Here is a 13,842-nt window from a genome sequence, read left to right on the forward strand (position 1 = left end):
GGGGGCTTCCCTATCCTTTTATCAGTCTAATAGTCAAACCCTGTGGGTGGTTTGAATTTCATATTATATATACAAAAGGTTCCTTTTTTTGTTGGGAGCTGCGACCACCACTGAATCTTAAGGCCAAATGGGGACGGTACTTCCCCACATGGCAACAAGCGTGGTTGCCTAATAGCAGCCCTATTTTTGTGAGTATGTATAACATATATATGTCTGTCCTCCACAGCTGATCTAGCAACATATTGGGTTCCCTTTGTTTCCTGTCTTGTTTTTCTTTTTTTTGGCCTATTAGGCTTCATATTGTCCAGTTTTACTATCTACTCACAAGGACACCTTCTGAGTCTCAGTGAGTTCTTGATTTAAGCTGGATGTCTTGGAATAGAAGTCTTGCCACACTCTACAATTCCTGGCCCTATCCCTACTTGTCAGTTATGCCCCTTGAGCTGGCTTGGCTATGCCTAGTCATGCCCCCATTTGTGTATCATAGACTGGCATCTGTACCAGTGCAGCTCAGTGAACAGCCACATAGTGCTGAACCAATTATCTGGGCTTATGTCAGATTTTTACCATACTGTTGGGATTGTTACAGTAGGAGTGCTGCTGAGTGTTATGGATGTATAAACACAGCCCCACTATTTGGTTCACTTTGAAAACCAGTATGTCAGCTGTACACATGTGTAGAAGCAATATATGATAAAGTCACATGGGCCATTGCCTCTGTCACTTTTGACAGTTGGTAGTATTGAGAATATACAATTACAAACAGATCAAAAGACCCATGCCCAAACAACGTAACCTTTATTGATCACAAGTTTTCTATTCGTATGTATGACTATATAAACTATTTAAAAGCCCGGCAGAAGATGTCGGAGGGGCGCCTGTTCTTGGCGTACAGCATCCTCTGTGTAGCGCCTGAGTGTGGCTCAGCTATAGCAGCAATGCTATAGTCTGTGGCCCGCGCATGGGTAATTCTGTCATTGTGGGTCCCTGAATAACTAATCCCTCCGAGTTGATACAACTCAGAGGTGGAATAGTATTTAAAGGATACCACAACTGACATGTGGCATAATGAGATAGACATGGGTATGTACAGTGCCTAGCACACCAATAACTATGCTGTGTTCCTTTTTTTCTTTCTCTGCCTGAAAGAGGTAAATATCAGGTATGTAAGTGGCTGACTCAGTCCTGACTCAGACAGGAAGTGACTACAGTGTGACCTTCACTGATAAGAAATTCCAACTATAAAACACTTTCCTAGCAGAAAATGGCTTCTGAGAGCAAGAAAGCGATAAAAAAGGGGGAATTTCTTATCAGTGAGAGTCACACTGTAGTCACTTCCTGTCTGAGTCAGGACTGAGTCAGCCACTTACATACCTGATATTTACCTCTTTCAGGCAGAGAAAGAAAAAAAGGAACACAGCATAGTTATTTGTGTGCTAGGCACTGTACATACACATGTCTATCTCATTATGCCACATGTCAGTTGTGGTATCCTTTAACTTCTTGAGGACCACAGTGTTAAAGAGAAACTGAAGCGGAAAAAAAAAATATGATATAGTGAATTGGTTGTGTACTATGAGTAATTACTAGAAGATTAGCAGCAAAGAAAATATTCTCATACTTTTATTTTCAGGTATATAGTGTTTTTTCTAACATTGCATCAGTCTATAATATGTGCAGATTACACAACACTCAGCATTCAAAATGATTCTTTCAGAGCAATCTGTGAAGTAATGACCTCTCCTCTAGAAGAGAAAAAGTAAACAGTTCACTTACAGTTGAGATAATAAAAGTCAGATAACAGCCCTCTCCACGACTAACTTAGTCGGAGAGCTTAATGGCTTGTTTGCATAGAGATAACAACTGGAGTTTCTCAACTCTTCCTGTACTGGAAACAATTAGACTGATGTATCTGATCTTAATGTTTTATTTCTTAGCTGTACTACACATACAAATCATAATATCATCATTTTTTTTTCGCTTCAGTGTCTCCTTAAACCCCCCTAAATACCAGGCCATTTAAAAATAGGCCACTGCAGCTTTAAGTCCAAGCTGCAGGGCCGCACAACACAGCACACAAGTGATTCCCCCCCCCCCTTTTCTCCTCACCAACAGAGCTCTCTATTGGTGGGGTCTGATCGCTCCCCCAATGTTTGTTTTTATAAATATTTGTTTTGTTTTTAATAAAATTGTGTATTTTTTATTTATCCTGTGGCCCCGCCCTCCCTCCACCGCCCAGCCTATCACTGTGATCTGCTGTCATAGGCTTCAGCCTATGACAGCGGATCACCGCCAAGCAGCTGTAAGGGACAGCCTTGTCACACGGCTTTCTCCAGTACAGCGCTGCTGTAGATTGCAGCGCTGTACATGGTAATTAGATGGCAGATCGCCGCCAGGAGATGCGCGGGAAGCTTGTGCGCGATATCATGCTAGACCAAGCCCCAGGACTTTATGCCAATCGGCGTTAGGCAGTCCTGAGGCTGCCACCACGGCCACACCCACCGGCATGATGCGGTCGTCAAGTAGTTAACGCCACCAGGTATTTTAGCTGCAGCAGGGTGAGCCGTCATTCAACTCACCCTGCGCCCAATGAAAAAGACGCAATGTTGGTGCTATATAAATACTCAATGATAATTATATCCAGGTGCATCTTCATTGTCCAGGTGTGTGTTTGGCCCTGAGAAAGCCAAGGTAGGTGGTTGAGGGGGGAGAATTTACCATTATCAGGGCTATAGATGGCATTACCGAAGCCACATTGGAGCTGTAAATAGGGCTACAGAACAACAGGAGCCATGATCAGTGCAACAGTGATCAGCCAAAATGTAGATATTCTTTTCACATTCATTTTCGAGAAAATGTTAAATTCGACTGTTGAGCAAAAATGCCATTGAAAATCATTTTTGTAATATGTATGTGATTTTTTTTTTTGCAATTGTCACGCTAAAAGTAAAGATTTTTCACGTTTCCTTTAAAGATTCTTTAATTATGAAAGAGAAACGTTTTTACAAAATATCCAGCAGAAAAACACAGAACGCTGATAATATAAGTTCAAATTACAATGAGACCCTAAGAACAGGCGTGGTATCACATAATCACAAAACGGACCAAAAAAGGTCCACAACTATTGACATCCTGAGAACAGAAGACCTCAAATACCCAAAGAGACCCAGTTGGTACAAAAGGTGCCAGGGGAAAGTGATCATTCGTAAAGACCAGAAGACCACCATGGTGATACTTCTAGTCCCCACAAATGGAAGTTCATAAGGCACGTCGGCTAATCGTTTACAAAGATAAGTGAAAAATGGTACTGAGCAATGCACTATCATCAAATAAAGGGGAAAAAAAAGGAAAGAGAAAAGAAGACCAGATCCAAAGGATCCCCAGCTCCCCAAGGACCTAAGAAAAGTAAAGAGGGAAAGAAAGGCCAAAGAGGTGGCTCACAACGAATCCAACCCAGTTAAACCCACGTCATATCCAATACTAAAGGACAACTGAAGCAAAAAGGATATGGAGGCTGCCATATTTATTTCCTGTTACAGTGAATGGGAACCGCATATAAAAAAATGAGACAGATACTTACCCAAGGAGAGGGAAGGCTCTGGGTCCTATAGAGCCTTCCCGCTCCTCTCTTGGTCCTCTCGTTCCAGTGCTGGCTCACCCGGTAGCAGTATTTGTCTAATTTAATCAAATACTGCTTTACCCGGCCTAAGGAGGCTTCAGAAGTCTTCAGGGAGCCTGAGTGCTCCTGAAGAAGGGCCGCCCTGTACTGCGCCTGCCCAAGCACGCTCTCTTGCTCGCTCACGCCTGTGCAGTATGGAGCCGCACGTCTTCGGGAGGACACGGCTCCCAAAGACTTCCAAATACCCTTTTGGTGGGGGATTGAAACGGGGAGGAGCCAGCACAGGATAGAGAGCACCGAGAGAGGAGACGGAAGGCTCTATACGACCCAGAGCCTTCCCTCTCCTTAGGTATGTGCTTCATTTTTTTTTAAATGCGGTTCCCATTCACTTTAAAGGATACCACAACTGACATGTGGCATAATGAGATAGACATGGGTATGTACAGTGCCTAGCACACAAATAACTATGCTGTGTTCCTTTTTTTCTTTCTCTGCCTGAAAGAGGTAAATATCAGGTATGTAAGTGGCTGACTCAGTCCTGACTCAGACAGGAAGTGACTACAGTGTGACCCTCACTGATAAGAATTTCCCCCTTTTTTATCTCTTTCTTGCTCTCAGAAGCCATTTTCTTCTAGGAAAGTGTTTTATAGTTGGAATTTCTTATCAGTGAAGGTGACACTGTAGTCACTTCCTGTCTGAGTCAGGACTGAGTCAGCCACTTACATACCTGATATTTACCTCTTTCAGGCAGAGAAAGAAAAAAAGGAACACAGCATAGTTATTTGTGTGCTAGGCACTGTACATACCCATATCTATCTCATTATGCAACATGTCAGTTGTGGTATCCTTTAAGCAATACTTGTTGCCTGGCAGCCCTGCTGATCCTCTACCTCTAATACTTTTAGCCATAGACCCTGAACAAGCATGCAGCAGATCAGATGTTTTTGACATTACTGTCAGATCTGAAGAGATTAATTGCATGCTTGTTTCTGGTGTGATTCACGCACTACTGCAGCCAAGTAGATCAGCAGGACAGCCATGCAACTGGTATTGTTTAAAAGGAAATAAATAGTTCTGCTGGCAGGTGATGTCAGTGGAAGGAGATACTGTAAACCGTTATTTCCCACAATGCAATGAGGTTCACAGACAGGAAACTGTCAGGACCATGGTCCTGACATCACACTGTGGGAGGGGTTTCACCACAATATCAGCCATACAGAGCCCCCTGATGATCCGTTTGAGAAAAGGAAAATATTTCTCATGGGAAAGTGGGTAACAGCTACTGATTGGGTTGAAGTTAAATTCTTGGTTATGGTTTCTCTTTAAGGGGGCCCTATGATTTGTAGTTACACCCCTGCACGTAGCATGATATTTTTGACTTCTACAGTAACTTTCTTTTGTCACAAGCTTTCGATAGCAAGTGAAGTATTTGTGCTACTGAGAGGTGTGAAAAACAATACTATGAACAACTACTAGAAACACGATATTATGGTGTACTGTACTGTGCTACAGTATGTTCAGTCAACATCTTCTCATTGAGCTCCCTATCTGGATTCCACTTTTGCAATAATACTGGGGCAGCACGGTGGCGTAGTGGTTAGCGCCCTCACCTTGCATTGCTGGGTCCCCGGTTCGAATCCCAGAGTTTGTATGTTCTCCCCGTGTCTGTGCGGGTTTCCTCCGGGCACTCCGGTTTTCTCCCACATCCCAAAAACATACCGATAAGTTAATTGGCTTCCCTGTAAAAATTGGCCCTAGACTACGATACATACACTACACATTACATACATACATAGACATATGACTATGGTAAGGACTAGATTGTGAGCTCCTCTGAGGGACAGTTAGTGACAAGACTATATATACTCTGTACAGCGCTCTGGAAGATGTCGGCGCTATATAAATACTAAATAATAATAATACTGTTGCCACCTTCTCTAGCACTTTGAATGAAAATCATTGTTTTTTTTTTCTTCCCCCCCCCCCCCCTTTTTTATTTTTATTTTTTATTTTAGCCACAGCCTAATATGATGTCTGGAACAAGCTTGTTAGAGAAGAGAAGAGCAGCTGCGAGTGACATAATTCCTCTCACATAAATTGCCCGCTACCTCTGTGCTTTTCAGTTTTAAATATAATATTTAGACTGACAGTGAGGCTAGAATGTGCTAGAACAGAATGCGGGAGCGCCTATTCCGCTCTGATCAGCTGTTGTTTACCGGGTAATTACCCGTAGGCCGCCACTTGCGAGGCTGCCTCGCAGCAGATCACAACGCAGGTCAAAGGAGTCACCATTTTTAGATGTGAAGCCTCTGAGGCTGAAGATGAATAGGTTAGATTTTTTTTTTATAACCTTCTGGATAATTCCACACATTCATTCTACACAGAGAACGTGTGACGTCAATCCGCAAACTATGAATGCCTTTTTAAAGCGCCTATTTGCGCAAACTGCTGGGGCCTGACCCTGTACCGCTGTGCTGCGCTTTGTAATCACTTCCTCACCTACTGTGTGTAGAAAAAAGACCCCTGTATTTCAGCCGCAAACATATGACAAATATAATATTCTCTTTATTTTTAAGGCAATAGTGTTTTTTTCCCTCCCCTTAACACCGTAAGTGCTGGAGATACATTCAAGCCTTAAGAACATGTGACTGTTCCAGGCTGCCTCAGAGCTGTAATTTATTCTTGTCATGTCACAGCCGGGCCAGTGGGGGAGGTGGCGGAACAATGATGTGCTATTAAGGAAACGCCGGGAAGAAGCCAATGACACAATGACAGTATGGAAAGTGAAGGTTTAATTAACGCACACGTGAAGGCACATTCAAAGAAATCAATGGCGACGCTATTTATCTATTTATTTACTGATGCCGAATGAATAATGGATCCTGAGTGGGGAGGAAATAATGAAATGGAAGAGAAATATGCAAAAACAAACATGTACACCTGTCATAAGGAATCTAATAAGGCACACGGTGATATTTTATGCAGCAACCACGTGAAAGATTGCTTAAAGCATACCTGTAAAAAAAAAAACAGGCAACAGGAGGTGTGATGAAAAATGACAAAATCAGAGGGTGATAGCTGCTTTCGTAAATATTTATTTAGTAGTCTAAATAATGGGAGCGTGTGAGATCGTAAAGGAAAAGTGTGAGTGAAGTGACCTCAGCTCCCATTTTAGTCAGGGAACCCATCCATCCATCATCTTAAAGAACCAATGAGGATGCTTGAAAGATCAAAGGGGAGGGACAACCTCCTTACACCTGGGTGCTTTCTCTTGACACGCTTAGCAGCTTAGCAACAACACCGATTTGCACATTATGTTCAAATGCACATCTCTGGAACACAATATCATTTTGTCAAGTAGTTTTCACTAAAGGTAACTTGTGATTTTATTCTACTACATCAGCTGCTCAGTTTTACTTAAAGGGAACCTTAACTCAAAAAAACCCCCATGAGTTTCACTTACTTGGAGCATCTACCAGCCCCCTGCAGCCATCCTCTGCCCTCGCAGTCACTCATGGCTCCTCCGGTCCCCCGCTGCCAGCTAGTTTTGTTTTTGCCGACTGGGAGTTGGCCGGCCGCCATGCGTACATTTTTACGTATTCCCGCTGGTGCAGAAAGCTATCGCGGACATTAACAAGTACATTTTTACGCGTTACAGGTGCAATGCATACAAATGTACGCATTGCACACCTAACGCGTAAAAATTTACTTGTTAATGTCCGCAATAGTTTTCTGCACCAGTGGGAATGCATAAAATGTACATATAGTGGCCGGCCGACTCCTAGTCGGCAAAAACAAAACTAGCTGGCAGCGGGGGACCGGAGGAGCCATGAGTGACTGCGAGGGCACAGGATGGCTGCAGGGGGCTGGTAGATGCCCCAGGTAAGTGAAACTCATGTTTTCTTTTTTGAGTTAAGGTTTCCTTTAAGAGTCATTTTAGGACATTTAAATCATTATAAGGTCTTGGTTGATTTAAAGGGAATATGAAGTGAAAGGTACATGGAGGCTGCCATATTTACAAGTTGAAATGTTTTCCTTTATTTTGATCTCATCACTGCCATGGTTTATTTATCTAAAAAGCATTGTTTTACCAGTGCACAATTACCCCTTGCTGTGCACTGTGTCTGTACTATACTTATTTATTTAAGTATTTATATAGCACCGACATATTACGCAGCGCTGTACAGAGTATATTGTCTTGTCACTAACTGTCCCTCAGAGGGGCTCACAATCTAGTCCCTACCATAGTCATATGTATGTATCGTGTAGCGCATGTATGGTCTAGGGCCACTTTTTTGGGGGGGAAGCCAATTAAGTTTGTTTTTGGGATGTGGGAGGAAAGCGGAGTGCCCGGAGGAAACCCACGCAGACACTGGGAGAGCATACAAACTCCTTGCAGATGTTGACCTGGCTGGGATTTGAACCGGGGACCCAGCGCAAGGCGAGAACGCTAACCACTATGCCACCGTGCTGCCCAGTATACTGACAGTAAACTTGTGACCTCTATAGTCTCGGGCATGTGAGGCCCCTAAGAAGCTTGGGGCCTGGGGCAATTGCCCAGTTTGACTCTAGGGAAGCACCAGCCCTGGTGAGGGAGTCTAAGTGAAAGGCCAACCTTCCTCCTCCCACAAGCACACAACACAGCCCACTAACCTATTGTCTCCACCCCACCCTTTAGATTGTAAGCCTCTGGCAGGGCCCTCCTCCCTAGTGTATCCAGCTTGATTATGCAATCTTACTCACAACCACCCTTCTTGTAGACTCGAACAGTCTCTATCTTGACCTATGACACTGTATTGTTATCAAATCATTTGCATGATCTTGTTTTGTTGTGAGTTTCCGTATGTTCTACCTGTATGTTAACCCATTTATCTATTGTGCAGCGCTGCATAATATGTTGGCGCTTTATAAATACAATAAATAATAATAATAATAACCTCTGCGGCCATTTCACAACCCATAATAAGACTTTTTTTTTTTAACCCTTTTGCCATTACAATTCTGGCGGCAAGGGGGCAGCGCAACACTTTAAAAAAAAAAAAAAATTTTTTTCTAAATCATGTAGCGAGCCCAGGGCTCGCTACATGATAGCCGCTGACAAGCGGCATCCCCCTATCCACTCTGATCGCCTTTGGCGATCAGAGTAAGCAGGAAATCCCGTTCAGAACGGGATTTCCTGCTGGGCTTCCCCGGTTGCCATGGTGACCGGGCAGGATGACGTCACCGACGTCATGGATGTCGGGACGTCAGAGGGAATCCCGATCCACCCCTCAGCGCTGCCTGGCACTTATTGGCCAGTCTGCGCAAGGGGTTTGGAGGGGGGGGGGGTGCGGCGGGTAGCGGCAAGCGGCGCCGATCGGAAACTGCACGCAGCTAGCAAAGTGCTAGCTGCGTGCAGGAAAAAATTTGTGAAAATCGGCCCAGCGGGGTCTGACAAATCCTCCTACGCAGGTTACCCCAAGCTGAGCTCGGGATAACCGGCAAGGAGATTAATAGGGGTAATTTTTTCATGATTACATTACTTTGTAAAGTTTCTTGGTTTCTAAAAAGTGATCATAGCATCATTCTTTGATATATATAGTAGTCCCCGGTTAACGAACGAGATAGGGGCTGTACGTTCGTTCTTAACCTGAATCTGTCCTTAAGTCAGAACATTATGCCATCTCTGTCCCCTGTACCTCCTCTTTGCCTCCAGTGTCTCCCTCTGTGTCACCTCTGTCCTCTGTACCTGCTTATATAAGTTTAAAAGACATTTTTTCTTTGAACTTTTTAAAATCGATTTTCTCAAAAACTAGTCCTGTTTGAATTTTTTTTTTACTTGTTCCTATGGAAACACAGAATCCATGCTGTTGGTATGGGCGGGTGATTCGTAAGTCGGGCATTCGTAAGTCGGTAACTACCTGTATAGCAAATAACATTTATATCACACTTTTCTCCTAGTGGACTCAAAGTGCCAGAGCTGCAGCCACTAGGAGGCGCTCTATAGGCAGTAGCAGTGTTAGGGAGTCTTGTCCTACTGAATAGTCAAATAATGATATATATATATATATATGTATACAAGAACACACACAGTGTATATGCTACAATACATATATGCAATATAATACATATATGTGGGTATGTGTGTCCGAACGCTCTGAAACGCCAATGAGCACATACACACTGGTGCAGGATTTGGTCAGCCTAGTCGCATGGAACATCAAGAAAAAGGAACATCTGCAAACCACAGTGGGATAGATGAGCTGGTATTCTGGTATTCTTTATTGCAACAATCCACACAGGAAGACAGAGACAACCACAGGATCAAACTGACGCGTGTCGGGCCCAAAATACACCCTTAGTCATAGCTAAAAAGTGCATATTTTGGGCCCGTCACATGTCTGTCTTCATGTGTGGATTGTTTAAATCAGTGCTGTCCAACTGGCGGCCCGCGGGCCGCATCCGGCCCGCCAGGCCACCTGCTGCGGCCCGCTCGTGTCCCTGGGATGCAGGCATGGCTTGCGCTATCGGCGCCATGCCTGCTCCCTCGTATTGTGGCCTCCTGTGTCCCCGCTGGCCTCTCCTATGTCCCCCCGCTGCCGCTGCCTCACAGATCAGACCTCACAGATTGCGGCGACTGAGGTGAACAGAGGGTGCATGGTACCTGCACGGAGTACGTCACATGCGGAAGTGAATCATTAGTCACTTCCGCATGTGACGTTCTGCCGCGCGGGTGTCATGCGCGCGCTCTGCTTGCCGCGATCTGTGAGGTCTGATCTGTGAGGCAGCAGCGGCATCGTCAGCGGGGACACCGGAGAGGCCAGCGGGGACACCGGAGAGGCCAGCGGGGACACCGGAGAGGCCAGCGGGGACACCGAGGTAACGGGCTCGTTACTGGTGGGGGCACCTGTCACTAGCTGGGGGGGCTCCTGACACTATCTAACTGGGGGAGGCACCTGTCACTATCTAGCTGGGGGGGGGGGGCACCTGTCAATATCTAAGTGGGGGGCACCTGTCACTATCTAAGTGGGGGGCACCTGTCACTATCTAAGTGGGGGGCACCTGTCACTATCTAGCTGGGGGGGGGGGGGCACCTGTCACTATCTAAGTGGGGGGCACCTGTCACTATCTAGCTGGGGGGGGGGCACCTGTCACTATCTAAGTGGGGGGCACCTGTCACTGTCTAAGTGGGGGGCACCTGTCACTATCTAAGTGGGGGGCACCTGTCACTATCTAGCTGGGGGGGGGGCACCTGTCACTATCTAAGTGGGGGGCACCTGTCACTATCTAAGTGGGGGGCACCTGTCACTATCTAAGTGGGGGGCACCTGTCACTATCTAGCTGGGGGGGGGCACCTGTCACTATCTAAGTGGGGGGCACCTGTCACTAGCTGGGGGGGGGGGGCACCTGTCACTATCTAGCTGGGGGGGGGGGCACCTGTCACTATCTAAGTGGGGGGCACCTGTCACTATCTAAGTGGGGGGCACCTGTCACTATCTAAGTGGGGGCACCTGTCACTATCTAGCTGGGGGGGGGTGCTCCTGTCACTATCTAGCCTGGGGGGGTGCTCCTGTCACTATCTAGCCTGGGGGGGGCTCCTGTCACTATCTAGCTGGGGGGACACCTGTCACTACCTCAACTGGGGGGACACCTGTCACCTGGCATTTCAGCCCACACATCATCCCCAATCCGGCCCAAAACACAATTGCCAGGCACAGCAGCCAGTAGAGGAGAATTTAGAAGCCAGGTGAGAGGTGTCTACCATATTAAAGGGGCATTCTGCTTATTTATGTGAAATGCTGTCTATTTATGTGCCTCATGACTGCTGAATTTGTCGTGTTGGGGGCCTCATGATTGCTGAATTTGTCTTGTTGGGGGCCTCATGATTTGTTGGGGGCATCACGATTGCTGAATTTGTCTTGTTGGGGGCCTCTAGATTGCTGAATGTGTCTTGTTGGGGGCCTCATGATTGCTAAATTTGTCTTGTTGGGGGCATCATGATTGCTGAATTTGTCTTGTTGGGGGCCTCATGATTTGTTGGGGGCCTCATGATTGCTGAATTTGTCTTGTTGGGGGTCACATGATTGCGAACTGTGAGACTATGGAAAAGCTGAATCGTCATCATGAGACAATAGCATTAAACCTACTTTTTTAGCTTTTTAAAACGGAAAATAAAACTGGGAGGTTCTAAAAAAAAAACCACATTTTTCAGGAGTAGGATGGATGAAATTGTTTATCTTCACAGTTTATTTTCAACTTGGATTTTCCATAATGTTCATGTATGAGTTAAAACGTTTGTATGTAGTTTAAATTGCTGTTGCCACTTTGCGATAAGTGACTTTTGGGTTGCAGTTTGGACACTCGGCCTCCAAAAGGTTCACCACCACTGTCCTAATCTAATGTCCCACATTGCTAAGTTCATGTAAATTTGTCTCCACCCGTGACCACACCTGCATTCTGGTCCATGGCCAGACCCATTTTTCGGCGCGGCGCGCTACGCGCGCCGCTCAATGTACCCCTCATGTTTTCTGGCGCGCGTAACTTCACCATTATTTTAAATTGCATTTTTTGAAAAGTGCTGCCAATCTAATTATCCTTTAATTGCATTTTTTCCGGGGGGGGGGGGGGGGGGCTCTATCAAGAACCTTCGGCCCTCCACCATGGGGTCTGAAAAAAAATGGCCCTCCATGCCCATGAAGTTGGACAGCACTGGTTTAAATAAAGAATACCATCTTTTATATATCCCACTGTGGTTGGTGCATAGGGATGAGCTACGGTTTAAACACCCGAGCGGATGTCTGCGGGGGAGGGGGGGGGGGGGGGGTTTAAACTTACCCAGCAGACATCTTCTTTAACCGTGTATATATATATATATATATATATATATATATGTATACTGTATATCATTCTTATATCTATATAGATCACACAAATATGCTATATGTGTGTGTATATATATATATATATATATATAGATAGATAGATAGATAGATAGATAGATAGATAGATAGATAGATAGATATACTACATACACACTACAATACATACTTCCCAACATATATCTCATATATCTCTATCTCTACATCAGCGGCCCATTACACTTCCTAAGAATTTCATTTACACTATATTGTTTGTCTTATTGCTGGAAAATTCAGGTGATTCATCATGTTGGCTGGAGCACCTGATCCCAATTCCCCGGACATCACACTCTCTGTGTGACTGGTGCAAAGCAAGCCGTGGCTTTCATGGCATGACAGGCCGAGGTGATAACTCTTTAGGGATGTGAGCCTTTCGCCTATTGATGAGTTCCAGTTTGTTGCTAATGCCTTTTCCTACGCTTCCTTCTAACAGCCCCCTGACTGTGGAGAAGGGTCTGGAATTATTAAATGAAGTGGCGGTGCTCCTGAAGCGGCAAATGAATGTGTTCAGCGACGTCAGGTAGGTTTCTTTATCCACCCCGCATCCTGCTTTCATGTTTTCAGACGAATCATGAGGTAACAGTTCACAAAAAATCATTGGATAGTAAAACTTTATTGACTATTAAAACTGGACAGAAGTCATTTGTATGCCGCGTGTTTTCTGGTCTCTTTGTGTTCTAAAAATTTACAAACCGAATGTGTGCAAATTTTACTGTAGGAAAAATGTGTATTTTATGAGATAGGAAATATTCCATTTGATGAATAATGCCGTGTCATGTTCAAACTGCTTTCATTCTGAGGGAAAGTTTCTCATTTTCCTGAAGTTTTGGCTTAATTTCATTCATTCTAGTCAAATAGGGAAGTCATTAATAGTCGGAGCTGTTATATTCTGCAGTCACAAGAAACCACCTCATACTTTAAAGTAATAATGTTAAATGGCATTCTCCGCTTTTAAAGCTGTCATTTAAAAAAAAAATCTAATCCACAGCGTGGGGTGCCTTATGTATGCTGGATAATACAATTAGTATCCCAACCTTAGAACAAGATTTGATGGGAATATATGATGTTTTTCCCATTATTTATTACAACACTAAAAAAATAGGTGAATATGAAATATTGTTTATGAATATTTGATATGAATCCTAGGCTGTCGCCAATTGCCAAAAGATCTAGGCTAAAACACAGATCCGCTTCTTGGTTGTTTTGAGACCAGTGCTGTAAAATTAAAAAGCTGCTCTTCCCATGCAATTAAAATGAAATATTGCATATGAATCAATTACACTTATAATAATAAACTCAATGGTTGGCATGTCCTTTCACTGTTCC

The 13,842-nt window shown here is 44.5% G+C and overlaps 1 protein-coding gene across 5 annotated transcripts in view; it reads left to right on the plus strand.

Moving 5' to 3' along the window:
- Positions 1-13,842, plus strand: part of PTPRN2 (protein tyrosine phosphatase receptor type N2) — a 1,331,885-nt gene that overhangs the window by 463,827 nt on the left and 854,216 nt on the right. For all 5 annotated transcript variants that reach the window (XM_068235852.1, XM_068235856.1, XM_068235855.1 and 2 more), the window contains one exon: positions 12,950-13,036. In XM_068235852.1, the coding sequence (XP_068091953.1) occupies positions 12,950-13,036 (87 nt within the window). The remainder of the gene's footprint in view (positions 1-12,949; positions 13,037-13,842) is intronic.

This window comes from Hyperolius riggenbachi, chromosome 5 (genome assembly GCF_040937935.1).
Source record: "Hyperolius riggenbachi isolate aHypRig1 chromosome 5, aHypRig1.pri, whole genome shotgun sequence".
Classification (NCBI taxonomy): Eukaryota; Metazoa; Chordata; class Amphibia; order Anura; family Hyperoliidae; genus Hyperolius; species Hyperolius riggenbachi.